The 27501-nt window shown below is 37.7% G+C and overlaps 2 protein-coding genes across 4 annotated transcripts; one reads left to right on the top strand and one right to left on the bottom strand.

Annotated features, from left to right (window-relative positions):
• Window positions 1–2679: 2679 nt before the first annotated feature.
• pdzk1 (PDZ domain containing 1) lies at window positions 2680–14753 on the top strand. Its single transcript, XM_017704677.2, has 11 exons — window positions 2680–2684; window positions 6712–6719; window positions 8687–8697; window positions 10337–10548; window positions 10709–10937; window positions 11029–11165; window positions 11252–11447; window positions 12724–12920; window positions 13259–13501; window positions 13611–13916; window positions 14202–14753. Exons 4-11 carry the CDS (start codon window positions 10342–10344, stop codon window positions 14247–14249), a joined length of 1563 nt encoding a protein of 520 aa, XP_017560166.2. The 5' UTR covers window positions 2680–2684; window positions 6712–6719; window positions 8687–8697; window positions 10337–10341; the 3' UTR covers window positions 14250–14753.
• si:ch73-390b10.2 (Golgi pH regulator) lies at window positions 14458–20723 on the bottom strand. 3 transcript variants are annotated; one of them, XM_017704679.2, is made up of 14 exons: window positions 20522–20696; window positions 20258–20317; window positions 19736–19839; window positions 19544–19650; window positions 19305–19406; window positions 19088–19208; window positions 18685–18765; window positions 18437–18546; window positions 17914–18002; window positions 17385–17477; window positions 17032–17127; window positions 16163–16252; window positions 15612–15677; window positions 14458–15484 (listed from the first exon to the last, which is right to left on the bottom strand). In XM_017704679.2, exons 1-14 carry the CDS (start codon window positions 20561–20563, stop codon window positions 15278–15280), a joined length of 1368 nt encoding a protein of 455 aa, XP_017560168.1. In that variant the 5' UTR covers window positions 20564–20696; the 3' UTR covers window positions 14458–15277. The 3 variants fall into 3 exon arrangements, with proteins under 3 accessions (XP_017560168.1, XP_017560169.1, XP_037395441.1); XM_017704680.2 differs by lacking the exons at window positions 20258–20317; window positions 20522–20696 and adding an exon at window positions 20703–20723; XM_037539544.1 differs by lacking the exons at window positions 20258–20317; window positions 20522–20696 and adding an exon at window positions 20076–20231.
• Between the last annotated feature and the right edge of the window lie 6778 nt (window positions 20724–27501).

The following is a 27501-nucleotide window of genomic DNA, read 5'->3' as shown; positions in this document are numbered from 1 at the left end:
TGTCACTCGTCACTATTTAGAAATAAAGTCACTGAGTAAAAAGGATCTCAGAAGTCACTAAATCTAGTGGTTTAGGAAGATATGAGGCAGGGATATGTTTACCACAATAGATGCAGTGGTTGTGTGAGCCCATAATTCATATTCTTATTAAATTTTTTGGCAGAAAAAAACATGGCTACAGAAAAAATGTCAGTGGTGCCCAATAACCAGATCCTAAACACACCCCTGGGCTGGCTGCAGTTCCGAAGAGACAGAGACGGCTGTTGTCAACATATGTCAAATGGTTTAAAAAGTGACACAGCTTTAAAAAATCATGGATAACATAGCCTACCTACCACCTGGAAGTACAATTTCAGGCCTGTAACCTCAACTCTGTTTTTAATCCCTAGGTTACCTCTTGTCCTGGAAAGAGGTTTATGGTATGATGTAGACTCACTTGACAGTTGCTAGCTACTGGTCGACTTTAACACAGCAGTATTCTCTAAAACTAGGTAAGCAAGTGGTAGAAGTGGTTAGGAGATAGCAGCAGCCAATCCCCTCTGTTGGCCAAAACAAGCACAACACACCCAATTTTTTTTGCTACCAGGTCATTCTCAGGACTTTCCAGTGTGTTTTTTAATAAACAGTTAAAAACGGGGACATTTCCAGGGACAGCTCAAGTTGGGGGCAGGCCACCAAAAAGAGGACTGTCCCTGGAAAGCGGGGCCACCTGGCCAACCTATAGCAAAGCAGTCATATTGTAGCGTGTTACATTGTAGCTTGTTCAAGAAATGTTTTTGACATGTAAGATAGGTTAATAGTTCTTCAGCATTTTTTTCACAGATTATTCTGATAAGGACTTTCATTGTGAAGGCATGGCTAGTTTTTGACAGTGGATACGTGTATAGATCAGGACAAACTGAGAGTCAGTCAATATCTGGCAGTTTAGCTTAGAGCAAAGTGAAACTGAAGTAGCTATGGCGAACAACAGCTGGTTAATAAAATACCATGACATATAAGTACAAAGATGTGTCTCTTTTAATAGAATGCTACAATATAATCTGCTTCTTCAGTCTATGCTAATAGTCTTACTCGGGGAGCTCAATTAAGTACTTATCTTTATGCCAGGTAGAAAAATAAGGAGATGTAGTCTGAATGTCCAAAATGGGGGCCGGCAATCAGACCATTTGATGCAAATTTAAATAATAAACAAGTAGCTTATAAATCAATAAGTCTATAACAGTAAAATCTAGAGAAAAAAAAATAGGAAAGTCTGGGAACAGCTGGATCTGATTACACCCTCTGGACATGCAGTGATGGGTACTTGGTAGGATGCTGGCAGCCAGATGGTGTGCTTTGCCTGACAATCCGATAGCAGTGCTCATCTAGCTAATCAGATTGAAAGATTAAAATATCCAAACAGAGATGAGAATTAAACTTTCTGGAAGTTCACAAAAAGTTTGCATGATCCCCCTTGTGGATGAATGGTGGAATTAGACAGCCTTTTGGCCCTGCTGACTTCTAGTAAAAGCACACAGTAGATCTGTATAAAGCACATTCAGACTTTGGCTGAACTTGGAAGCTGTAATGTGTACCCATTTTATTATCCAGCAAATTGTGAAGGCTCAGGGCTAAAGTTTGAATTACTTCGGGTAACAGGTGTCCATCTTTATGATACTGATTTCATTTGAATCAGTGAATCAGGCTTGCTGAACTGGCTTTGTGCTATATTCCTCAATGATACTGTTCTTAGACAGATGTACTTTGTTCAGTGTTTAATGAACAGTTTGCTTTAAGACCAGAAAGATCTGTTTTAGTACTGTCTGAGATTTATATCAATGCTATTTTGATTAAATGACTGTTACAATGTTTGAAATTCTGCAGTATGCACTAAGTTGCTGTTTTATTAGCACTGGAATGACCGTCAGGCATAGCATCATCATTGTGTACAATGTATTAGACACACTTTCTTTGTTTAGAGGACAGTTAGAGAGAACACAGCTCATTTCTTTGCACACGTGTTATTATAGTTTAATAAAGGTATTACTAAAATAAAAACTAACATTGGAAAAAGTGCTTGTTAACTGTAATAAAAATAAAAAGACAGCTTTCAAAACACAAAAAACTCATCAACACTATAAAGTTGAAGGCAAAACTTACTAAAACAAAAAGATTACCTTTAATTTTCAGTACTAAGAGTTTAGAATGGAACCTCTGTGTTTTTGGCAGCTGTCTTTAAGGAATTCTCCAGCTGAGCTGAGTGCAGTCCTCTGTTGTATTAATTTTATTTAACATTCATCAAATACCTACTATCACATCATTCACCATAATGCTAAAACTCAAACTAAAGAAACACTAAATTGAAAACTGAAATCAAAATGGAAAACTACATAGAAATGAAAACTAATTAAAATTTCACAAAATATAAAAACTCTGGTAAAAAAAACAACAACACGACTTATTAGCGCCAAGTTAAAACTGAACACGGAATACACGGAACAGGCTAAAAAACTTCTATTTATTACCAAGCAAAAATATTATGAATCCGGGAATAAGCCTAGCCATCTATTAGCGTATCAACTGAAAAAGCTCCAGAATGACAGAACTATAAAGGCGACCCGGACATCATGTGGTATTGTCACTCATGATCCCTGCTTGATAAATAACTCATTCCGTGATTTTTACAAAATAATTTACTCTTCCGAGTATTCAGACTCAGAGGATGAAATAAAATTCTATTTAGATAAAATCTCACTCCCTAGTGTGTCAGAGTCAGACAGAGATTCTTTGGGTGCCCCATTTGCTCCGGAGGAAGTGTGGGAAGCTATCCAGTCCATGCCTTCTGGAAAATCACCAGGTCAGGATGGTTATCCCTTGGAATTTTACAAATCATTTTGGCCTGAGATAAATCCCATTCTTATGCCTGTTCTTGATGAGATGCTGGAAAAAAACATAACACCTGAGACATGGAGCCTGGCTACCATCAGCCTGTTGCTAAAAACAGACAAAGATCCGCTAGAATGTTCATCATATCAGCCAATTAGCTTACTTAATGTAGACTTTAAGATTATTGCAAAAGTATTGGCACGTAGACTGGAATCTCTGCTCCCAAAGCTAATTTTTCCAGACCAGACCGGATTTGTCAAAATGAGATATGGACCAGATAATGTACGGCGATTATTAAATATTATTGATCACATAAATAAAAACAAAATTCCTGCAATGATTGTATCGCTAGATGCCGAAAAAGCATTCGACAGGGTGGAATGGGGGTTTTTATTTACAGTTTTAGAAAAGTTCAACCTCGGCTCTAATTTTATTAAATTTATTAAACTTCTATATTCAAATCCCATGGCTTCAGTCAATACAAACAATTTGCTATCTGACAAGTTTCCAATTTATAGAGGTTGTCGTCAAGGGTGCCCTCTCTCCCCTTTATTATTTACGTTAGCGATGGAACCTCTGGCCCAGTTAATTAGATCAAGGGTTGACATATCAGGCATAACAATAGACAAAGTAGACCATCGCATATCCTTATATGCAGACAATGTATTATTATATCTATCTGATCCACAGACCTCAATGTCAGCAATCTTTAATACAATATCTCAATATAATAAGTTTTCAGGATACAGAATTAATTTCAACAAATCCATGGCAATGTGCTTCAATATCTCACCTACAACTATGCTAAATTACTCACTTCAGGTAGTAAAATCCTTTAAATATTTAGGAATCATCATCACATCTAAGCTTCAGCAACTGTTTGAAAGAAATTATCCTTCATTAATTACAAGAATTGAACAAGATTTGGCCAACTGGTCTACATTACCTATTTCCCTTTTTGGGATAATCAATGCTATCAAAATGACTTTACTTCCCAGACTGAACTACCTATTCCAGAACCTTCCGTGTTATTTGCCCTCTGTTTTTTTTAAGAGAATCAACAATTTATTCTCAAGGTATGTATGGAATAATAAAAAGCCACGAATTAAATTATTGACACTTTTCAAACCCAAAGAACTGGGAGGGGCATCGTTACCTAATTTGCAACATTACTATTGGTCTGCCCAACTAAAACATATGATGAGCTGGTTTATGGACAGAAGCGACTCACACTGGCTAGCTATAGAATCCTATTCGTGCCGACCAAGACAATTGGCTCATTACCATTTATTTACAATTTTCATAAGATCCAATTTGCCATAGATTATTATTCAGTTCTTAATACGCTTATGGCCTGGAAAGACATTAGAAAACACTTAAACATCCCATCTGATGTATCTTTATGGTCCCCATTAGCCCTTAATCCTGATCTTCCTCCACAGATTAGAAACATTGGCTCCTTGAGTTGGAGATCAAGAGGAATAATAAACTTCTCTCAACTAGTCACAAAAGACATATTTAAACCATTTGAAGAAATAAAAAAACATTTTGAAATACCGAATAAAGAGTTTTATCAAATTTTACAATTAAGACATTTCTTTGAGTCTCTGAAAAAAGAGGGTAAAATACGAATGGAGCTTACAGGCTTAGAGGAACTGTTACTGTCTTCTAACAGCCTCAAAGGCAAGATTTCAGCCTTTTATAGACTGTTGTCAAGTACGAGCGTCTCATCCTATAACGCATTGAGGACCTTATGGGAACGTGACCTTACCGTATCTTTTAGCGATGATGAATGGTGTCGGGTATGTAAGCAGACATTTCCTAAATGCACTTCTGTAGCTCAACATGAGCAAAATTTAAAATTTATTCATCGTTTTTATTTAACACCTGTTTGTTTACATAGGATGTTTCCCAGCTTGTCCAATCTATGTTTAAATGTAAAAGTGAAGTTGGCTCGGTTATGCATATGTTTTGGAACTGTGATAGAGTTCTTAGCTATTGGAAGGAAGTTCACTCTGTCATACAGAAGGTGTTCGAACTAGATTTTGAATTGTCACCTTGTATCTACCTGTTGAACTTATACCCTGACAGCTTGAACACTGATATTGTTTATGCATTGAACACACTTCTGTACTTGGCTAAAAAATGCATTCTATTGCTGTGGTCTAAATCTGAGATACCCTCAGTCAGGATGTGGTTTACACAGATAACTAAGTTTTTACCTTTGGAGAAAATGACATTTGATCTGCACCATAACTCAGGAAAATTTTGGAAGATATGGTCTCCTTTGTACGTATATTTGGAAATCTAAGCATACTCAATCCATGATTTATTTACTTGTCTCTATGTTCCCTTGTTTGTAATTCTATATGCCCTGCTCAGTTGCCTTATATGTCGTAAACTGTATGGAGTGTGGCCTGATATGTATTATTTATTTTTTATTGTTATTTACTTTTATTATTTTTTTTCCCCTTCTTATTCTATTTTATACATGCATCCCTGGAAAAATCCAATAAAAAGATAATTAAAAAAAAAAAACAACAACAAAAAAAAACACCTGATACACCACCTTGCATTACATGATGTCCCTAATGTCCTGAGAATGGCCCACCATCCTAATAGTACCTGGTCAATGCTAGTCCTATGGTGGTCTCTTTGATGGATGGGGTAGTGTGTGGCCTGATGAAACAGTCAGTGAGTGCAGGTACAAGGAATGCAAATCTAACAGGGGAAAAGCCATCCTTGCAGTAACAATTTCCAGAACTCAGAGAGTAGGAAACTGCCTAAAGGCGTCAGCTGAGTAATTTCAGCAGAGCTTTGCGCTTTTTGTTGAATTATAGCACAGTAGTCTCCTGTTGGTATAGCCAAAATATGCTACTGTTGTGATGATGTTTGTGGTATGTATATCCTGAATGCTTTTTGGCATAAAGGTCTACAGCTCCTTCAAGGTTACTGCAGCACATTCAGACCCCTGTTCAATAATTAAAGGGTATTGAAAAGGCAGCCCACTGAGGCGTGTTATTGCTTTAGTGTGCACAGTATGTGTGTGCTAAGAGCACTCCTCTGTGCTTAGAGTAGGAATTCAAGGATCATCCTCTTCAACAGATTCTGCTGAGACATAAGTTCCAATTATTTGAGAATAAATAATGCATTAGGATGTCAATGAGTCAATCACAGAGACCAAAACTGTAAACTTTTGAGGTTAGTCAGCCCAATTATTAAACTCCATATGTGGCATTTATTTAAGTGTGTATTAGGATGCAGTCTGTGCCTTTAACTGTGTGATCGACTAGGAAAGCAGTCAAGAGGTTTTAGATGTGTTTAATGGAAAATCTCATTTAGTTATTTACATAATCTGCACCTGGAAATTTGACAGTAATTAAAAGGGAAGGGGTCCAGTGAGAATATGATTCCAGTAAAGTTCCTAGTAAAATTCACCTGTATGAGACAGTACAGTTCCTGGAAAATTTTCTCATGAGCTCATGTGTTTACAAAGGCTGATAGAATAATGGAAGCTGAATGTTCTGAATGTTTCTGTGACATTTTGTATATTTTTATTAGTCTAATTTTTTAGTTTAGTTTTGTGAGTGAAAACACATGTATCCCCGTTTAAGGGCTTTTTGTATGAATCATGCAAAGCTCGAAGATTAGCAGTAAAAATATGATGATTTGTATGTGAAAAGGGCTAAAGATGCAAAAACAGCCGTTTTGAATGCATCGTAGTTGTGATGTCATAACATCTTTGAGTTCATTCTCGAGTTAGTTCACATTTTTCTGCCTGGAATGCTTTTTGACTGAAGTGCCATTCAGGACAGCCAATCACAACAGGTAATTTACATATATCAGTCTCAAAGGCACAGTAACCAAACCAGTATGTTTAATTCTAAGGAATATAGATAAATGCAAAAATGGTTATGATAAACCGGATTAAGACTGTTTAAGTACATAAATCCACATAAATGTCATAAGTAGATTTCAGTGGGAAAAATATCAAATACAAGAGAAATGTAGACTGTGGTTTCGCAGTCTGTTCCTCTGAGTTTAGTTGAATGTGTTGCCTCTGGGTCCAGCGTGACAGACTTAGGATCTCTGCGCACTGTGCAAAATCCAAACAGCACACTGGTCTCAGCAGAACCGCAGACACACAGTCTTGAGTCTTATCCTTGAGTGAACATTATACACTCACAGAGGCCTTAGTTGACCTATCCTCAGCATCATGTCAGTATTAAGCTGCAATGAGTCTGCTAATTCAGAAGTCTGTGGCCTTGAGAGGACAGAGATCAAAACCATTATGTTAAAAAGGCTTTAATTTGCCCAGAGGCTCACAATTGCATTCTGCTTCTTTTAGCTAAGCATTTGTTTGTATTTTTTCTATTTAAAAAAAAAAGGAAAAGCTCCCAACAGAGCTAAGCTCCTTAAATAAATCTGCTAACAGACACAGTGGGTGTTTTTTAGCAGTGACATCATTTATTAATTAATAAGTTAAGAAGTCAGTAAATCAATTAGTAAATCTGTGTATCAGTCCTATTATGTCCTTCTTATCTGTGGAGAGAAGCAAAAAAAGTTTGAATTGAGGTGAATTAATGCTTCTATATTGTTTCATTCAAAATATTTATTTAAGTTGAATTTCTTTTTAATTGAACTGGCAAACGATTTTTTATAGTGAAACTCTGCATTACATATAATGTCCTTTAAAATGTTTTTAATTTTTCCACAGCAATTTTACAAATAATTGCATACACAGTATTTAGAAAGTAGTTCAAGGTCTCAGTAAAATAGAGTTCTCTGACTTCGAAATCAAAGTGAGAAATTGAAATGGTAGATAACTTGATGTAGCTATTTTAAGATATCACAGGCGGGATCTCTGTCTTCTCACATCTAATCTTTTTTTTTCCCAACTCCTGTCCTCTTGAGATTTCCTGGAAGATGTTCAGCAGTGCTGCTCATGTCTCATATGTCAGCCTGTTTTTCCATTTTATTTACCCAGTTTCCTCTTGATGTTAGTCTACATTAGAGCTAGAATTTCTCTGCTCTGTATGCAGGACTTTACAGGCTCTTCTGGTGATAATTGTGACATTGCTGGAGACAAACAATAGGCCAAAACCTCACTAGCGTCACTTATTAGGCATGCATGCTGGTCTGGCAGGTGAACATGTGCAGCAGAATCTAGATTTACACCAGACATTAGAGCAGCTAAAGCTAATCATGGAAAAGAATAAAACCAATCATGCAAAAGGTGCATCAGCTTTTATCTCATTTCTAGTGGAAAAAAGCAAGAAACCTCAAGAAAAGAACCTCAAGGATCCATTTGCAAATAAAAATTGCTATTTAAAATTGTCATTACTATTAACACAATATTGTATTATTGCTTGAGGTTATGTAAGTTATAAGACAGGGCAGTTTAATTGTCATTTGCTGCCGACAATGTGAAGTTAAAGTCACACCGAGCTATCACAGTGGTTTAGTATGCAGTATTAAAATGTCTAAATTGTCTAAAATTAGATTTAAATGAACAGAGGAACATATGAAACTTTTAGAGACAGAATAAAGCAAATGCAGTGTCCTTTTCTTTCTCAGCCCCAGTAGCTTCTCACCTTTGCTCAAACCCTTTGGCCAAAGTTTATGATTGTTGTAGTTTGCAGGGTTGATCATGGTCACACACATAGCACTCTGAAGAGGCTACCAGCCACGGGATGTGGTTAAATAACTCACCTTTTATGTCAACCTTTGGTCTGTCAAAGTCCATTACATACTTGGACACAGCAAGATAATACCTGTGGAAGGAGAGGTATAAACCTCCTTTAGGCACGGACATCCAAAGGACTGGAACAGGTGAGCGGCGTCTGCCTGTTCTGCACATTATTATTGACATCTCATTGGGTTTCTGTTAGCATTAAGACCGTGTATGTAATTCCTGTCTAGTATGTGATACTATTGGTTTAAAATTTTTAATTACAAATTAAAAGCTATATTGACAGTAATGTTTCTTGATGGAGCATACAAGAAATTATAGCACAATATCTGAAACAGTTATTACAACCTTTAACTGCAGAAAGTTTATCTATAAATGGATTCCTCATCAGTTGTTGAGCTTAACTCTAGCTATTTTGTACTTTAATTTTATTATGCTTTTCTTTTCTGTTACTAATTATATATATATATATATATATATATATATATATATATATATATATATATATATAATTAGTAACAGAAAAGAAAAGCATAATAAAGTACAAAATAGCTAGAGAATATGTAATATATATATATATATTACATTTTGCTTTTGGCTCCTAAAATATTTACATAGCATCATAGCATATAATATTGGATGTTGCACTGAATATTGAACAAGTCTAGCATCTGTAAAGCTTGCTATTATCATTGAAAGTTGCAACTCAGAAAAGTCTTAGGATATGAATTATTATAACTATAGTTGAGTATTAAGCCATGTATTCTGAGTATATCATGGCTCATAGACAGCTACAAGGACCTTACCTAATACTGAATAAAGTGTAATATCTCACATATCTTTAATGCAGTCCATTGCTAGATTCCTCTTACTTGCATAATAACTTGCAGAGTTAAATGCATAAAAGCTTTTGCAATTTGCTGTAAACCTGAAATGCATACTTATTAATATGAGGTCAAGCACAATGATATTTCTTGTATCCCTCTCTTTCTTCATGCTTGGCAAGGATCGCTATTGACATTTTTATTGTGGAGGCAAAGTGCACCCATTCCAGCAAGGAGCGCACTTTGTCATAGCACCTCCAGTTTAACGATTAACAATCAAAGAGCCAGATGATATTCTGAGAATGTCAGCATACTATCTTCTTATTAAACCTCCAGGTCCTCCGCCTTTTTGCCTTACACAAGCTAGTGATTTTATGAGTCTGGATAATTGTTTTGATTTGCAATCTCAGATTACCCACAGTAATCTTGCAATGTCTGAAAAACATCAATAGGGTAGATAGGTGCAAAAAGAATCTCCTTTTGCCCATATTCTGTATTTCCTTAACCCGATCCACAACTGTTCTTTCAAATATAATGTGATTATTAGTTATCTATAGTGTAGTTGTTCTAAAGTAAAGATTGAGAGTTATATGGACATTACAGTATTTTTAAGGATATCAAGTACTTGTACTTGTACTAGGAAAACTGTTTATGAGGACAATTTTGGGGGGATCTCACATGATTTTTCTCCATAACTATTTAGCTGTGTTTATATTTTATTTGTTTTCTTTTTACAAGTGTCATATAAGAGATTTAAATGGTGATATAAGAAAGCCTTTTACCACGTCCCACTGATAAACACTGAATATTGTACATTGACACTTTTACAACAGCACATGTTGTAAAATAATTGGGCGTGCATGAAATGATGAGTGGTAATGATAATTATGATAAGACATAGAATGGCTTAAGAGTTAAGAATAACTGGTTGACTCTCAGCATTCTTCTCCATTAGATAAGATGGCTGGGCCAAAACCTCGAGTGATTGTCCTTACCAAGCCTCAGGGACAGAGCTTCGGATTCTTCCTGAGGATTGAGCAGGGAGAGGAAGGTCATCTGATTCGGGCCTTGGAGATGGGTGGTCCAGCTGAACTGGCAGGGCTCAAGGACGGAGATCGCATCATCAGGGTCAATGGAACTTTTGTGGATGACCTGGAGCACAACCAGGTATAGATCTGAGTTAAAACTACAAATAAGCCATTTAAACATCACATTAAAGTTAGACTGCTTACAGTGATGGAGGTTAATGACAGGTCTGAGGGAGTGATTGCTTTCAAACATCAAACATATAATACTTCTACAATTCCACTTTGTTCACTGGGCTTAGGTTGCTGATCTGGTGAGGAAAAGTGGAATGACCGTCACATTTCATGTCCTTGGGGAGGAAGCATATAATCAGGCCAAAGTCAATGGAATAAACCTTGCAGACCCACACTCCCACCCCACTCAAGGCCAGCCCACCATGAATGGAGTGTCTGCCCCAGCTCCTAAACTTAAACTCTGCTTTCTGCAGAAGTCCAGTGCTGGGTTTGGCTTCTCTTTGAAATCCTGTAGAGGTGAGGAAGGCTATGAACTATGGATTTTGTGTTTTGAAATCAGCCCAGTCATGCATATTTCAAGGATACTGAAGGGTTTGTTCTGCAATAGGAGATCAGGGAATCTTCATGATGGATATAACTGCTGGAGGGATTGCTGATAAGGCAGGTGTTAAGGTGGGTGATCGAGTGGTGGAAATCAACGGAGAAAATGTGGAGGGTGCTACACATGATCAAACTGTGGAAAAGGTAAGCAAAGCTTTAACACCTTTAAAAGCCTTGTCATTTACCAAGTAGTTTCTTTTAGTAAAGGCTTTCATCCCTCTGCTTGCTAGGTCAAGGCTTCGGGAAACAGTATAATGTTCTTACTGGTGGATGAGGATACAGATAAATACTACAAAAACAAACGCATCAAACTGGGGGCTGGGTTAGCCACAGTGAGGCACCTCCCACAGAAGCCACGCATTGCTGAAATGACCAAGGGACCCAGTGGTTATGGCTACTTCCTTAAGGCAGAACCTAAAATGTCAGGTAGGAGAAAGCTGACTGCTCTCAAAATGCTGTCAGTGCATCACAAATGTTGCAGGGTTCAAGGTCAATCGTATCTGTAGTGGTCTAACATCACCCTTACATGCAGCCATACTTCACAGATGAAAGCTTTCTGTGTGCCTTCACATGTGTGGAGTAACATTTAGGAGAAAAAGAAAAACGGCATGTGACTGCATGTTTGCATGTATAAGCCACCCTCCGCAATCTCACGGTTTATCTGTAATGTGCTAATATTTTTTGCAATTTTTCAACACAAAATAAATTCTTTTTGTCTTAAAATTTTAGCACACACCTGAAACACAGACTGTTAATTAGCTCCCACAAATGCCAATTCATGTCACGTTATGATACAGATACATAAGGCTGAGGATTTCTCATTGGACCAATACAAGATTTGGCTGGTTAAGTCTAAACTTAATGACCAACTTAAGCAGTTAACGTTGTACACATATTACAAGCTCTTCTTAAAGAAACAAGGTTCTGAGGTCCTTGGATTCTGGATTGAACCTCTTGAACCTCTGGACCATGCTTGTTATGTGCGACACCCATAACTCAAGATTTACAACAAATTTATGACCCGCATTATATTATTGCAAGATACAGCATGTTGTTTTGAACTCTGCTCTAATCAACGTTGCAAACAAATATGTTATTTGCAATACACAAAAACTAACCTTACCTAAAACCTAACCCTAACCCTAACTTCAACCTCAACACAAAATATAATCCTAAACCTCACATGTTTTTGACACGTTATTAAAAGTCAGTTTGGTGTTTGTTTCACGTAAAAAGAACCATTAAAAACAAAGTGTCACTGTTAATTGGTATTTTATGAGCTCGGTGTAAGAACAAAGGTTTGGTCCCAGATTTCTCCTCGATGCCTCCAGCCATTGCATAGATTTGATCAATTCCATCAGCAGCACATCTGCTTTTTATTGAGAAGGTGAATTATATATTGGATAAAAACTACAAATAATATGGGGCTTATTTTTGGAGCCAATAAACACTTACTGCCCAGACAAATAGCTTCTTAAATATTGTTTTCTCAGATATTTTCTCAGCTGCCTAAAAGTTTTGCATAGTACATTAAGTTAAATTTTTGTGAAAAAAGTGGAACATTTGAAGGCAGTAGATGATCACAGGATCTGGACTCTCCATATTGTAATGCAATATCTTCTCACTAAACAAATTCCTAAGTGGCACATCCTAAATCTTCATCCTGATTTCCTTTAAATGGCTATAAATCATTGCTCCTCAGGTCATTATGTTGGAGAAATTGACCGTGGGAGCCCTGCAGAGAGAGCAGGGCTGAAGGAGAAGGACCGGGTGGTTGCTGTGGAGGGAGAGGAGGTAGATGACTGTACACATGAGGAATTGGTGGACAAAATACGACAGCTTGGAAACAGATGCTGCCTCCTTGTGGTCGATGCTGAAACAGACAAACTGTACAAAATGGTGCGTTGGGATCTTCCTCAGTAAAAATGTTTATGCTTTTCACAAAAATGGACAGATTTGTTCTTTTCAGAGTAAAAAAATGAATTTTCTCTGTAACTGTTTTGACCCTTTGTTTTCTTCTATGCTTAAAGATAACTGACAGATTGAAGTCTTAAGATTAAACCGTGTTCAGAGATTCTGAATGCTATGGGCTCTTTTTTTTTGTTGTTTGTTCATTAAATCTAGTCTTAGACTAAACTGCAAATGTGTTTCAACATTAAAAATCCTATCTAGTTGAGGGTTAGGCTTAAACAGGTTAAGGGAATCTGGCCATGTGTAAAACACATGTTCTCTCACAGGGTGCTGCTTCTCCCCTACTTTACTGGGAGGAAATCAGGGGTTCCCTGCCTAAGCCAAGTCAACTTGAGCCTGAACCTAGCCAAGTCCCAGCACCAATTCCAGCCCCAATCCCAGTTCCAGCTGTACCAACTGCTGTTGAAGAATCCTATAAGCCCAAACTTTGTCGCCTGGAGAAGACAGCTGCTGGATATGGGTTCCACCTCAATGGTATTCAAGGAGTCTATGGACAGTATATCAAAGAGGTGAGAATAATCTGAAGTATATAGTAACACCAGGCTAGGATAGAGTACATACAAATTAATATGCCTATACAGAGCAAGTAGCTTATGCAAGCACCCTATTTGTTGACAGGTGGTGAAGGGTGGAGCAGCAGACAGAGCCGGGCTGGAGGATGATGACATTGTGGTGGAGGTCAATGGTGTGAACGTAGAAAAGAGCATGCATGAGGAAGTTGTGCAAATGATCCGCAGCAGTGGTGACACCCTGGTCCTTCTAGTGGCAGAGAAGGCGGCCTATGACCATTTTAAAGCCAGAGGAATCGCAATCACCCCACAGCTGCTGGCTACAGAGCAAAAACCAGAGCCATGTGCCCCTGCCATCACACAGGAGGAACAAACCCAAAGATCAGCCACCCCACCAGTTCAGCCTCGTGTGAGGGTCAGTGCTATTTTACAAACATCACTACTAACTCTAAATGAAGAAATCTAACATCTAACTTAATCAGATGGTTTTATTGTTTTCTTCTTGTAAAATTAGCCCCAAGCAAGCTTGACACCGTAAACATTTGGCAAGTAGATGGTAGTTTTTCACAGAAGAATCATACAAATTATTTTATTTCTTCAAAATACTCTCACCTCTTAAATCAGTATACAAGTTTAGATGATGAATCACCCAGCACTAAACATTCAAATGGTTATATTCTGTTTTTTTTCTGCATTTTAGACACCCTCCATATCATCTACGTCAAGCAGTGAGGATGTGAGACTTTGAGAAGGCCACGCCACATTTTTGTCGATGCTGGATTATATTGATATTTATGTCATCAGTTTGCACAATCAAATTAAAATGTCTTGTAAGTGGTAAATAATTACCCTGCATAAACAGATACTTTCTTGAAGGAAAAGCAATCAGGGATTATGCCCTGTTCACAAACCAGGATCACATGTATTGATAATGATAAATAAATGATGTAGCAGCGTCATTAAGAAATTATTTATTCAAGTATCTGAGGGTCTCCTCCATTTACCCGCAGTGATCATGAGAGATGCCATCACTGGCATACCAAGATGGGACTGTCCAACCTTTTAAGCAAACAAGATGCACTTTTCCAAGCAGTTTCCCTGAAATTATATATTTTTTCCTCTTTTTTTCTGATGGCAGTTTCACATAAAAGTGAAAGGTGATGATTCTGTAAGATATTTGATGCCATTCATGCAATCAGGAGTGAGCTGTCTCTGCACAGAGTAATAAAAATAAACATACTAGCTAATAAAATCTGCAGTCTCATTCTTTGTCATCCTGAAATCTTTTTTTCCTGTTCTGACAGCTGGGGGTGTGTTTATTGTTTCTAATGTTTGACAAGGACATATCATTAAATAAAGTCCATATATGACTGCACTTAGCGATTTAATGTACAATATTGTGCTAACAGCGTATAGGCAGGTGAACAGTGGTAAAGATGATAGCCAATTATGTTTCTCACATGGCTTCCTGCGATGTCTAGTCCAATGAAAAATGACAAAATAACAAAGAGAAAAAAATAATATTTATGAATCATTTAAAATTTCTTAAAAGTGAACACTGAGGAAAATCTGTACTTAATTTCTATAACATCTTGTCCCATCCACGTAAACACAATTTGATCCAAACTAGACAAATAGCCTCAAAGTTCTTGAACCAACACCCCAGTGAACAGCAGTCTCTAGGCTTTTCCTGATTCAGGAAGTTCAGTCCCAGTGAAAGTAAAGGCCCCTTAGAAAACAGACATGTTGTTTTGAAAGGAGACACAAGAATGAGGGTCACAGGGTCATGTGCTTCTCGGGGGCCTGCTTGTGTGCCAGGTAGAGGAAGAGGATGCTGGAGAGAGCGCTTACGAGGAATATTACGTCAAACCAGCGATGATAGAAGTTAAACTGCAGCTCTCCCAGGACCTCTGTGACAATGGTGCGGTACTCCAGGGGCATACTCATACGCATGAGCAACACAGAGGACACAAAATACATCCCCTACAGAGAAAGAGAGAGAGGAAGAAACAGTGGGAGTATGACACAGTAACCCATCTTGCCTATATACACTTAACTTACACATAACTCATTGTCAGAGTATTCTGTTGACATTAGATGGCTCTTTTACCATGATCTGGGCCAGGACCAGCACTATCACATTAGACGACTTGCTGCTGGAGATGGCGTAGAAGAACTGCAAAAAAAAAAAGGAAGGTAATCATGTATCCTTTTTTCATTGCGTTCTATACTAATGTCACTTGCAGTTCAAGGAAATGTTTTATATATAATATGTATATGTACATCAATATTCCCACCATTCACTGCAGCAGCAGTCTCTACTCTTCTAGGAAGGCTTTACACTAAATGCTTGAACATTGCTGTTGCTCCATCACTCAAAAGAATGCAGTTCTGCTGCTCCACAGCAACTCAACTTTTTTGCAGTAGCATGTCATAGCATGTCATCTTTTTCCGTAGGACATATGTAAAAAAAATACAGAGTAATCTTATCTTAATTCCTAATTACTGTGAGCCATAGTGTGGTTACCACCGTTATAGATCTGGTGCATTGTGTATCTCAAGCTAGCATTATTGAAAGAACATTCTCCTCACACTGTCTGACTCAACACAGGCACCTTTTTCATCATCACAAAAGAACACAGACATGATTCTCTAGCTTACCTTGGTGAGTGTGATTAAAAGGCCTCGTATGGAGGTGACGATAATGATTCCCACCAGGATGAAGGAAATGTGCTGAGACCAGAACTTCACCTGGAAATGTGAGGTATGAAAAGTGAACACTCAGGGGGATAAATACGCTTTGCATGTTATAAAAGGGACAAAGTAGGAGAACTGTTCTCACAGAGAAGCAGAGACAGGCAACAATCAGGTAGCTCAGTAATGTTCTCACGCCCGGCCGTGTGTTACTGCCAGCTAGGGCTGCAGCGATCACCACAACATCACAAAGTAATGGTAGCATGCTGACCACAGTGATGTGCACATCACCACCATTAGCACATGCTTTCTCTCTGGGGCACCTTTCTTTTAATGTTCTGGCCACCGCTGTTGTAGGAAGAAAACCTTATATCGTCTTAATAATAATTAAAAAATAATAATAATAGAAAAAACCTAATTTAGTTTTAATGTAAGTCAGTGGAACCAGACTTTTTCAAAATTATTTTGGGCCATTCTTTCTTAAATTTAAACAACTTTACAGGCATTTTCAAATTATGTCAAAAACTAAAAAACTATATAAGATTTTCTTCCGACAGCAGTGAAATAAATTAATAGCAGGGTTTGTTGGTAAGATTGGCAGCTTGTTTCCATCAGCACTCTAGGAATGTGTGGCTAAAATACAAGAAAATAAAACGGGTGACAAAGGCTTATTGTTTTTAAAAATTAATTTTAAAATTTCAGTACAATTCTCTCCTGCTGAATTATATTCAGAACTTTGCTCTGGTAAGGCACACAAACATCACCATGACTGCTGAACGGTTCACAGCATCCAACTGTGTGTGTTTGTGTATAGATGCTGTAAATAAGAAGCTTACATCAAACTGGATTCCCAGGTAGTTAACTGTGATTTCAATTCCTCTCGTCACTGGATCGGTCTTGCCGACACGGTCAAAGACTATGTTGATCGTGGCCTAAGCAGAATGCACAAAGTTACTGTATTACACTAGTTTATGGGTGTCTAATTTTTAAGGGCAAGTGGCTGCAGGTTTTAATTCTAACTAAGCAGGAATACATGACGCACAATTGTTTTGACAAGTAGAATCAGATGTGCGCCATCTTGTTTACAATTAAAACTTGCAGCCACACCAGCCATTTGTGGATAAGACCAGACACTGTTATATGTTATGTGGATTATAATAAGCATAATATAATAAGAAAATAAACTTACCATGAATATCTTCCATACACAGTAGATGGAGAAAAAGTACCCCAAGAAGTTAAAGTACTTTCCTTGAAAAGTCTTTGAGTATTCTATTCGTTCCTAACAACCAAGAAAAAAAAGCATACAAAGATAATGTAAACAAAACAGTTTCGCAAGAACACAAAAAAAAAACAGGTTAAGACATAAGCTGAGTATACACATATGATGTTTAGCCCAATGTTAACCTAACAATCTGAAATTTCCAGATCAGGAACTAAACCTGAGTACATCAAGACATACAAGACTGATTAGAAACAGATATATATACACATTTTATATATATATATATATATATATATATATATATATATATATATATATATATATATATATATATATATATATATATGAAAGTGTTCTTTGAAGCAATGCCATAAAAGAGCCACTTTTGACCCTCTAAAGGATGTATTTTTTCCTTTTTTTTTTATCTTTTCCTTATCTGTGAGGTCTAGTTTTCATGTGATGATGCACACCACTTTGCATTTAAGAACTGTACCTTGGTAGCCTGCAGGTCCACTGTCTCCAGGAAAAGCTGTCTACTGAGCTCCTCTAGAGCAACCACCTCCTGCTGGATCAGAGACAGGTCTGCAGTTCTATTATGAAGGAATCTCACACTAACACAGAGAGAGCATGTTCACTAGAATTTGTTAACTTTCAATAAATTATTATGTGATAATGACAATGAATAATGAGTGTGACTACTGACCACAAATGTACTGGTCACAATGATTTAATGCTGTGAATAAGCTGAGGAAAAAGATAGTCCTTTGAAATTTAAAGCTTTAATAGTGCACACACACACACAAAAAAAAACAGCATTCACACATTTTTTTTTTCTAAGCCCCTTCTCCCTCAGGGTCGCGGGGGGATGCTGGAGCCTATCCCAGCTGCATCTCTAAGCCAAATCATGTGTATCAATAAGTAATTCCCTGAGTGAGTAAAAGAATATTGAAAAAAAGTCAGAAAAACTAAACAGTGAAACAAGGACAAAGAGTCATAAACGTCAAAGCAAAGGATACTCTCACTGCCTGAAGTTGAAGATGTAACACTCTTGATCATCCCCCAGATCCCAGCCTGTTTATTCTGGTCCTCTCCTCGCTGGTACATCTGCCTTCTCGTCATGGCGATCCTACACATAGAGGATCATTAAATGAAGACAGCAGTGCTACAGCCGATTCACGACCATCATTTAAAAGAACATAGTTTTTAATGCTATGAGTGATGTTAGAAATGAGGGACAACGTTACTCTCTCCCTCCATAACTCACCTCTTCTTCTTACTGACAATCATGTCCATGGTCTGAAGCAGTCGTCTCTCCAAAGCCAGGATATCACTGTCAGTCACGTTCCTAAAAGAAAGAATCAAGCCCTATTAACTACAGCAGAAAAACACACAGAAAGTTCTTCCAGGCATATAATTTACATGGGCAACAATTCAAAAATATAACCTTCACACACAATACGTATAATAATATGATGATTCTGATTCATTTCCTGATTGAATCATTTTTATTAAACTTTTCACAAAAGTCCTGCATTAATTATGTTCTTTGTAATGAAACATAGTTGTTCACAAAAAAATTTAACATATTGATAAAATCTCATCATTTTGTCCACATTTACCCATAATTTAAAATCTGTATTTCTGCACTGATTATTCTGCACATTTACCTGAGAAAATAGGACATGTATGTGTACGGGCAGTTCACAGCACCAAAACCAGACAGCAGAGCCATCAGGGTCACGCCGATGACCCCCACTCGGCTGATGAGCTGCTCAATGGACAGAATGCCTGCAGGAGGGAGGAAGAGCCATGCTGCAATAACCTTCACCTTTTTGCTTTAAATGTATTTTTGGGGCTTACTAAGATTAACATTCAAGCCCTTACCATGTTTTGGACTCAATATGGGAAAAGGGTCGCCAAGTTTCCAGAAAAAATACATGAAAGTAAACCAAACCACACAGGCAAAGAGCAGCCTCTGTCTCTGCACTTTAAAATACAAGAGAAAAATTACTGTTAAAGATGTGCATACCTGTATACCACTGAAGAGAAGACATTGCACTGTTATGAATTATCATTAAATTCAAATAAACCACATATGACTTAAGAACTCAAAAACCACTTACACAAACGTATGTTACTGACCACAAAGTAGCCAATGTAGAAAGGCACTACAAATATTAGAACCAGCAGTATAACATATAAATTCAGCTTCCAGTGAAAATATCTGGACCTATAAGAGACAGTAAAACGTGAATTATGAACAAATATCAACTGTCAGAAATGATGGCTTTGCTTACAGACACTTAGACACTCACGTGCTACTTAATGCTCCGAGGATTTCAAAGATGATGAGTTCAAACATCGTGCAGGAAAATGCAAACGTGACAGAGAAAACCACTTGCACCACATACTGACGCACCTGTGCAGGAACACATCAACATTAGTGGTAGATACTCACAACAACCATCAAGTATAGCACATTCACCAAGTAGCTGCAACATCTTCAACAGGATCTTTAAAAAAATGTGCATTTATCTGCAATCAGGCCGATTTCCCCTTTTCTACTCTTTCTCTTCTGCTATAATTTCTATTACTATTAAATCCACAAAACAGACATATTCAAGAGTGTATCGCCACTGAAACAGACGAAATTACCTTAAACAAGCATATTGTAAACATGGACAGCAGAGTGTTTTCCAGCTTTATCATGAGCTCCACACATAAACGAGTGCCAACAACGCTCGTTTAGGACTTATATGACTTATACGCCAAGGTCTGACGCCTTGGGGGACTTAACAGAGAAACCCAGTACAGAGGCGGACTGTTCTGCTTAATACCTCATAGTCTTTAAACAACTGCCGCATAAAAAAGAGCCAGCCAAACCCGAAAAACAGCACCTGCAAACAGAAGAGCACAGTCATGACCAACGGACCGCGGACTGGTGAAGCTGCATCTCTACTGGCGTTTAAAACACAAACAGATCATTTTATGGAACTGGGACGGGAGCGACCAGTTAAACAAGCCTCGGCCGTCACGCAGCGGCGCAGACACAAGGCCAGGAAGCACAACAGAGGAGTAGCCGCGTTAGCATCACCACTGACCTGAGAGGTGAACATAATCACCGAGTCTACGAAGAAAGACATGCTGACTCCCAGCTAGGCCACGCGTTCGTAACCACTGCACTGTAAGGATATTCGCGCTGTCATCGGTGAAACTGAACGATTAACGCGATCTGAGCTGCGCGGCTCATCTTAGCAGCGCCTTCCCTTCACACAACTTCACCTCTTCCGTCGCACGGCGATGTCGTCGCCCACCACGTCGAATTACGAGGTGCCCAGAAGATCCACGTCACGGCTGAGCGTCTTCCTGCCGGTGGGTCTTGTCCGGGTAGAAGGAAGCTGAGGCGAGCTGCTCGGCGGAGAGCGGAGCGACCTCCCAAACCCTCCTCTGCGGCCTGTGCAGACTTTTTTATTTTTAACTTTATTGTACAAAGAACATGCAAGGATACAAAAAGGCGCAATTTACATACGAAAACACGCAATTTACAAAGAAAAGGCGCAATTTACATACAAAAACGCGCAATTTACATACGAAAATACGCAATTTACATACGAAAATACGCAATTTGCATACAAAAATGTGCAATTTACATACGAAAAGGCGCGATTTACATACTGAATGGCGCAATTTACATACAAAAATGCGCAATTTACACACAAAAGGCGCAATTTACATACAAAAATACGCAATTTACATACGAACAACGCAATTTACATACGAAAATGTGCAATTTACATACAAAAATGCGCAATTTGCATACGAAAAATATGCAATTTACATACAAAACGCACAATTTACATACAAAAGGCACAATTTACATACGAAAAGGTGCAATTTACATACAAAAATGCACAATTTACATACAAAAGGCGCAACTTACATACAAAAGGCACAATTTACATACAAAAAGGCACAATTTACATACAAAAATGCGCAATTTACATACGACAAATACGCAATTTACATACAAAAAAGGCGCAATTTACATACAAACAACGCAATTAACATACGATCAACGCCATTTACGTACAAAAATGTGCAATCTACACACAAAAGGCACAATTTACATACAAAAAGTGCAATTTACACACAAAAGGCGCAATTTACAAACAAAAATGCGCAATCTACACATAAAAGGCACAATTTACATACAAAAATGCGCAATCTACACACAAAAGGCACAATTTACATACAAAAAGTGCAATTTACACACAAAAGGCGCAATTTACATACAAAATGCGCAATTTACAAACAAAAATGCGCAATCTACACATAAAAGGTGCAATTTACATACATGCGCAATTTACATACGGACAACGCAATTTACATACAAAAATGCTCAATTTACATACAAAAGGCGCAATTTAAAAGAGTACTGCAAACAAAGGAAAAGAAAAAAGGATGGGTGCAACCAAAGAAGAAAATAAATAAATAGAATACAGAGGAAAGGAAGGAAAACAGAACAGAGAGATGGGGTTTAGATTCTAAATCATAGTCTTCAACTGAAGAACAGAGTTAGTGGGCGTACTTATTAAGCATCAGTCTAAGAGCTTTGCAATACAAAATAAAGTCATTGTGAAAAACACAGAACTTCGGCTTAAACTTTAAAGTATTTGGCTTTGTGGATGAAAAATGTTCCCAGGATGATAAGTGTTTATGAGAAAGTCATCATTGCAATTGTCCATAATAAGTCCGTAAATTATGTCTTTGTCAGAGAATATTTTGAGAAAAGGAACTTTGGAAAACAACCAATCAAAGATATCAGACTACAAAGTTTCAACATATATGCAAGTGAACCATTGCAGTACATCAAATTTCATTTTTAAAATCTTAAAATGAACACAAGCACTAATCATGTTTTCCCCCATTACCCCAAAAACTATTTTAGGCCTAGACAATACATACATATATATATATATATATATATATATATATATATATATATATATGTACACACACATACATACATACATCACTTTGATGATGATTCATGGTCATCATAAACATTAAGCAAATATTTTACATAAAGCTTATTTAAAAAAAACATAAAAATATTCTTTACTTATTTATATTCATTAGAAGCAATCCAAAACAAATTTAACTGAATTGTATAAGCTCTGTTAGATTTTTCCACTAAGTCTTATTTGGAGGCCCTGCACATGTGCAATAGTAACAGGAAACATATCATCAGGGCGTGAAATGGCTCTTCTGCCGTACTTTGTTATTCAGTGCAACTGCAATGAAATAGTGATGCGCGTTAACTTAATATGTGCTTTTAATGTTTTTGACCATATATTAATGTTTCATTTTGCTTATTTTAAGAGATACTCTAGACAACACCAGTGAACTAGCTAGATAACATCCTTGCCAGGTCTGCTGTCATGCTAACGGGCACAAAAAGAGAAGATTAAATAAACAATGGTTGTGATTTATTGTGAAACACACTATATAAAGATATAAAGATATATTCCATTAATATTCAAATCAACAGTTCATGGTTTTTGTAACTATAGGTGATCTCGACATATTAGCATGGCATGACATGACTGATAGCGTTAACTAGCTAACTTGCATGATGTTTAGCATGAGAGCTGCTCCTCAATAGACCACTGTAGTCATGACAACATTTTGTAGTCGGCACCATGTTCTTATGCCCATATTAGGAACTCCGAGTCTAAGCTGCATTTTCCTATGGCCAGAGTGAAAAGGGTTTTTGAAAAATCGCCTCTATCGCCCCCTGTGTTAAATATTCTCCCGAATACCACTGGATCCTCAGAAATACGAGGTCGTTAAATGGTTGAAATATGAATATTGCTCCATGTGAGCAGGCTGCCTTTACTTGAGGGAACTTCAGTGTGGCAGTTGTGGTGGAGGAGACCATTGCACAAAACAGCCTCAAAGATATTCCATGCAGCTTTGCCATGCTTATGGTTATCATCTTTTGTGTGAATCTCCAGTACCCTCAAGCTATGAAGTATTGCTTTGAGTTTCTACAGCGAGTGGCAATAATCGAACCAGACCAAGCTTATGAACAAATACATGGATTGAGAAACAAGATTCTAAGGTACAAACTACACTGTAAAAAAACACTGTAAAATGTGCTTGTAAAATGCAATTGGCATGTTTATACTATAAAATGAAGACACTTTTTTTCCACAAAACTTAATTTATTGTTTCACTTCATTTAACTTCAACATTTTAAATGTAAAAATACAAAGGCACAAAGTATACTTTAGTGTATTTAAAATTTTCTAAACAATGTATATTTTGGAAATAGTTTTATTTTGTAAACAACAACACTATTTTCCTGAACATACAAATTCTTCCTCTTTTTTTAACAATGTAACAGAAAAAAATGCCTGGAATTATTTTGTTAATCTTTCATGCATATTTAAAGAGTTTCAAAATACACTATCTTGCCAAAAGTATTTGCTCATCTGCCTTCACACACACATGAACTTGAGTGAGATCCCATTCTTAATCCATAGGGTTTAATATGATGTCGGCCCACCCTTTGCAGCTATAACAGCTTCAGGTCTTTGGGAAGACTTTCCAAATGGTTTAGGACTGCGTTTACGGGAATTTCTGACCATTCTTCAAGAAGCGCATTTGTGAGGTCAGACACTGATGTTGGACGAGAAGGCCTGGCTAGCAGTCTCCGCTCTAATTCATCCCAAAGATGTTGCATGGGGTTGAGGTCAGGACTCTGTGCAGGCCAGTCAAGTTCTTCCACACCAAACTCACTCATCCATGTCTGTATGGACCTTGCTTTGTGCACTGGTGCGCAGTCATATTGGAACAGGAAGGGGCCGTCCCCAAACTGTTCCCACACAGTTGGGAGAATGAAATTGTCCAAAATCTCTTGATCTGCTGAAGCATTAAGAGTTCCTTCCAATGGAAATAAGGGGCCGAGCCCAACTCCTGAAAAACAACCCTGCACTATATTCCCCCCTCCACCAAACTTTATACTTGGCGCAATGCAATCAGACAAGTACCGTTCTCCTGGCAACCGCCAAACCCAGACTCGTCTATCAAATTGCCAGATGGAGAAATGCAATTCCTCACTCCAGAGAACACGTCTCCACTGCTCTAGAGTCCAGTGGTGGCGCTATACACCACTGCATTTGACACTTTGCACTATGCTTGGTGATGTATATAGGTTCGGATGCAGCTGCTCGGCCATGAAAACCCATTCCATAAAGCTCTCTACGTGCTGTTCTTGAGCTAATCTGAAGGCCATATGAAGTTTGGAGGTCTGTAGTGATTGACTTTGCATAAAGTTGGTGACCTCTGCACACTATGCGTATCCGCTGACCCTATTCTGCCATTTTATGTGACAGATGTGTTGCACTCCTGTCAATTGGGCACTCTGAACCTCCTACTTCCCATTTCAAAGCGTTCACACAGCTGACCAGGGGCAGCATGCGGCCCCAGCATTTTACTGGCCTATTCTGGCTCAACAAAATTAGATTTTTATGTAAAAATGAAAATCCTCTTTTGCAGTAAAATAAAGCTCTGCTGATCATTCTATCACATTTTTACACTGTAAAAAGAACACTGAAATGTACAGTAACTGGCTGGCAGCAATTAGATATTCACATAGTCACATTAAATATTTTCAAGTAATTTTAACAAACAAAACAGTAAAATTCAGTCAGACAGTAAAAGTCAAAAGTAGCAATGTACAAAAGCACAGAATGAAATATGCCTGACTTTCGTGTTCCTGAACTGGATTCGGCTCCCTGAACTGCACAAAGTATACTTTAGTGTATTTAAAATTTTCTAAACAATGTATATTTTGGAAATAGTTTTATTTTGTAAACAACAACACTATTTTCCTGAACATACAAATTCTTCCTCTTTTTTAACAATGTAACAGAAAAAAATGCCTGGAATTATTTTGTTAATCTTTGAGTGAGCAGGTCTTGGATATTAAAAAATATATATATACACACACACACACACACACACACACACACACACAGTAGTTTGGTGAATTTGGTAAAACAAATGTACACCATTTTCCTTTTGTGATGTAGCGGATTAATTATGGATTTCACATTTTGCTTTTTTTAGTTTCAATCTGGAGCTGCGAGGCAAACGATGCTAACAAACAGGTCAACTGTCCCCCACGTTTTCTCTGTAATTACATGTTCAAAAACCGTCTCTCAGCCCACTCAAAATGCATTCAGATCTTCATTTAGACCGGATAGATGCTTTAATGCACAGTATGACTAAATATGAACTATAAAACTGAATATAATTTCACCACATGGCTGAACGACTAATGAAAATTAATGTCGTCTTACTTTTAACTTAAATAAGTGTGAGTGAACAAAACTCATGTTAATAAGTCATCTGTATCTTAAACTTGCTTTACGAAGTTGAAACAACACACACTATACAGTAATATAAACTTGTAAAAAAAGATTAGCTGTGAAACATTTTTTCTGTTTGTTCTCCACAGAGCAGACAATCTTCTCCAGAAGCCTGTTTTTCCTGACTTCATCTCCTGCATCTTCTTCAACTTCTTCTCTTCCTCCTTGATCTGCTTTTTTCTCTCCTTGGGCTTCTTTTTCTGCTCCTTCCTTTCTTTCTCACCTCTTCTCTTTCCAATCTCTAAATCCTTTAATTTCTGCTTCACCATGGCCATGCCCTCCAGATGCTCCTTTTCTCTAATCATCTCCTTTTCTGCTCTCCGCTTATCTTTTTCATTCATCACCCCCATCTTCAAGTTGAGCAATGTGCTTTTCAGGAGGAAGTTTTCGTGCTCTAGATCTTTCAAGTAGCTCCGCATGGCCGTGTTTCACTCCCTCTCCTCTTTAAGAACACTCTCAAGGTGCTCCCTCTCCTCTTTAAGAGCACTCTTGAGGTGCTCTCTTTTCACTTTGAGTGCACTCTCAGACCACTCACTCTGCCCTGCATGGGCTTCCTCAAGCTCTGCATCATTCATAGCGATGAGATTATACAACGTGATTTGTGTGAGCTCCTCCATCTTCTCCAGTCCTTCTCTTCATGCTGCCTGCTCTGCGACAAATGTGCAATATCGCACGTAAGCAACATCACAGCTTAACTGTGCAATCAAATTTGAAGCACTTGCTTCATTTTTCAGGATACTTCACTGAAAACAGCACAATAAACGACGCTTTCATTTCTAACAGAGTGATGAACACAATGAGCGCAGTATTCCAACGCTGAAGTGCAACTGTGGAAAGAGGAGGTTTTTCACCCCTACATATATAACCTCGGTTCAGTGACGGAATCATCCACGCGAACCAGAATGTTCTACAAAAGATGTCACTCAGAAAAAATGAGCCATTCCAGCCTGAACCCTACGGGGGTCCTGCTATAGGCCTGTACATGGAGTTCATTTTAAGCCAACCATTTAAAAAACAAAATAATAAAATTCTCAAGAAAAGTCTATAAAATATAATAGCATAATATCATAATATCATAAAAAATAAACACAAAGTCACGAATTTGAACAATCAGAAGCGAAAAAAAATTTTGCCAAAAGAAAGCCGGTGCAGTTCTTCGATCAAACCCACTTTAGTTTAGCAGGGTAAACACAGTGGCGCCACAATGGAGTTCACTGCGTCTCTACACAAGTCTTCCACGGATTTGTTTCGCCCACATCTCTTGAATCAGAGATGAGGTGTCAGCTGCAAAACAAGCAAAAGCTGAAAAAGGTTACAAACTCTTTTTTGAGGGGTACCTCTTCAATTTTGAGGGTAATTAATTTTTAACAGGTTAGCTAGCCCTTGCTAGTTAGCAGTTAGCTCGAGGGCAATGAATGAATAACGGTAGATAACAAGCTAGCAGTTTAACATTTTCACCCCTATTTTAACAATTACTATACTGCTAAAGATCGGATGTGTTTATATGAAACTTTGTGTTGGATAGTTTAAAGAACTGTGTTTCCCCCTTTGTATACAGTTTCAAATACAATCGCTGAGGAAGTGACAGTAAGGGCTGGGTGTCATCAATCTATGAGGAAAAAAATGAGGAGCCCCACAGAGTG

Source organism: Pygocentrus nattereri, chromosome 6, assembly GCF_015220715.1.
Source record: "Pygocentrus nattereri isolate fPygNat1 chromosome 6, fPygNat1.pri, whole genome shotgun sequence".
In the NCBI taxonomy this organism is placed as follows: domain Eukaryota; kingdom Metazoa; phylum Chordata; class Actinopteri; order Characiformes; family Serrasalmidae; genus Pygocentrus; species Pygocentrus nattereri.
This window is presented reverse-complemented; position numbering and strand designations above follow the sequence as displayed.

Coding starts and splice junctions, on each gene's coding strand:
- si:ch73-390b10.2 (XM_017704679.2), bottom strand. CDS start 20,563: ATGTCTTTCTTCGTAGACTCGGTGATTATGTTCACCTCTCAG. Junction 19,840..20,257: donor AGTTGTTTAAAGACTATGAG/GTATTAAGCAGA, acceptor GTTCCTGCACAG/GTGCGTCAGTATGTGGTGCA. Junction 18,766..19,087: donor TACATGTCCTATTTTCTCAG/GTAAATGTGCAG, acceptor TCTTTCTTTTAG/GAACGTGACTGACAGTGATA.
- pdzk1 (XM_017704677.2), top strand. CDS start 10,342: ATGGCTGGGCCAAAACCTCGAGTGATTGTCCTTACCAAGCCTCAGGGA. Junction 13,502..13,610: donor ATGGACAGTATATCAAAGAG/GTGAGAATAATC, acceptor ATTTGTTGACAG/GTGGTGAAGGGTGGAGCAGC. Junction 13,917..14,201: donor CAGTTCAGCCTCGTGTGAGG/GTCAGTGCTATT, acceptor TCTGCATTTTAG/ACACCCTCCATATCATCTAC.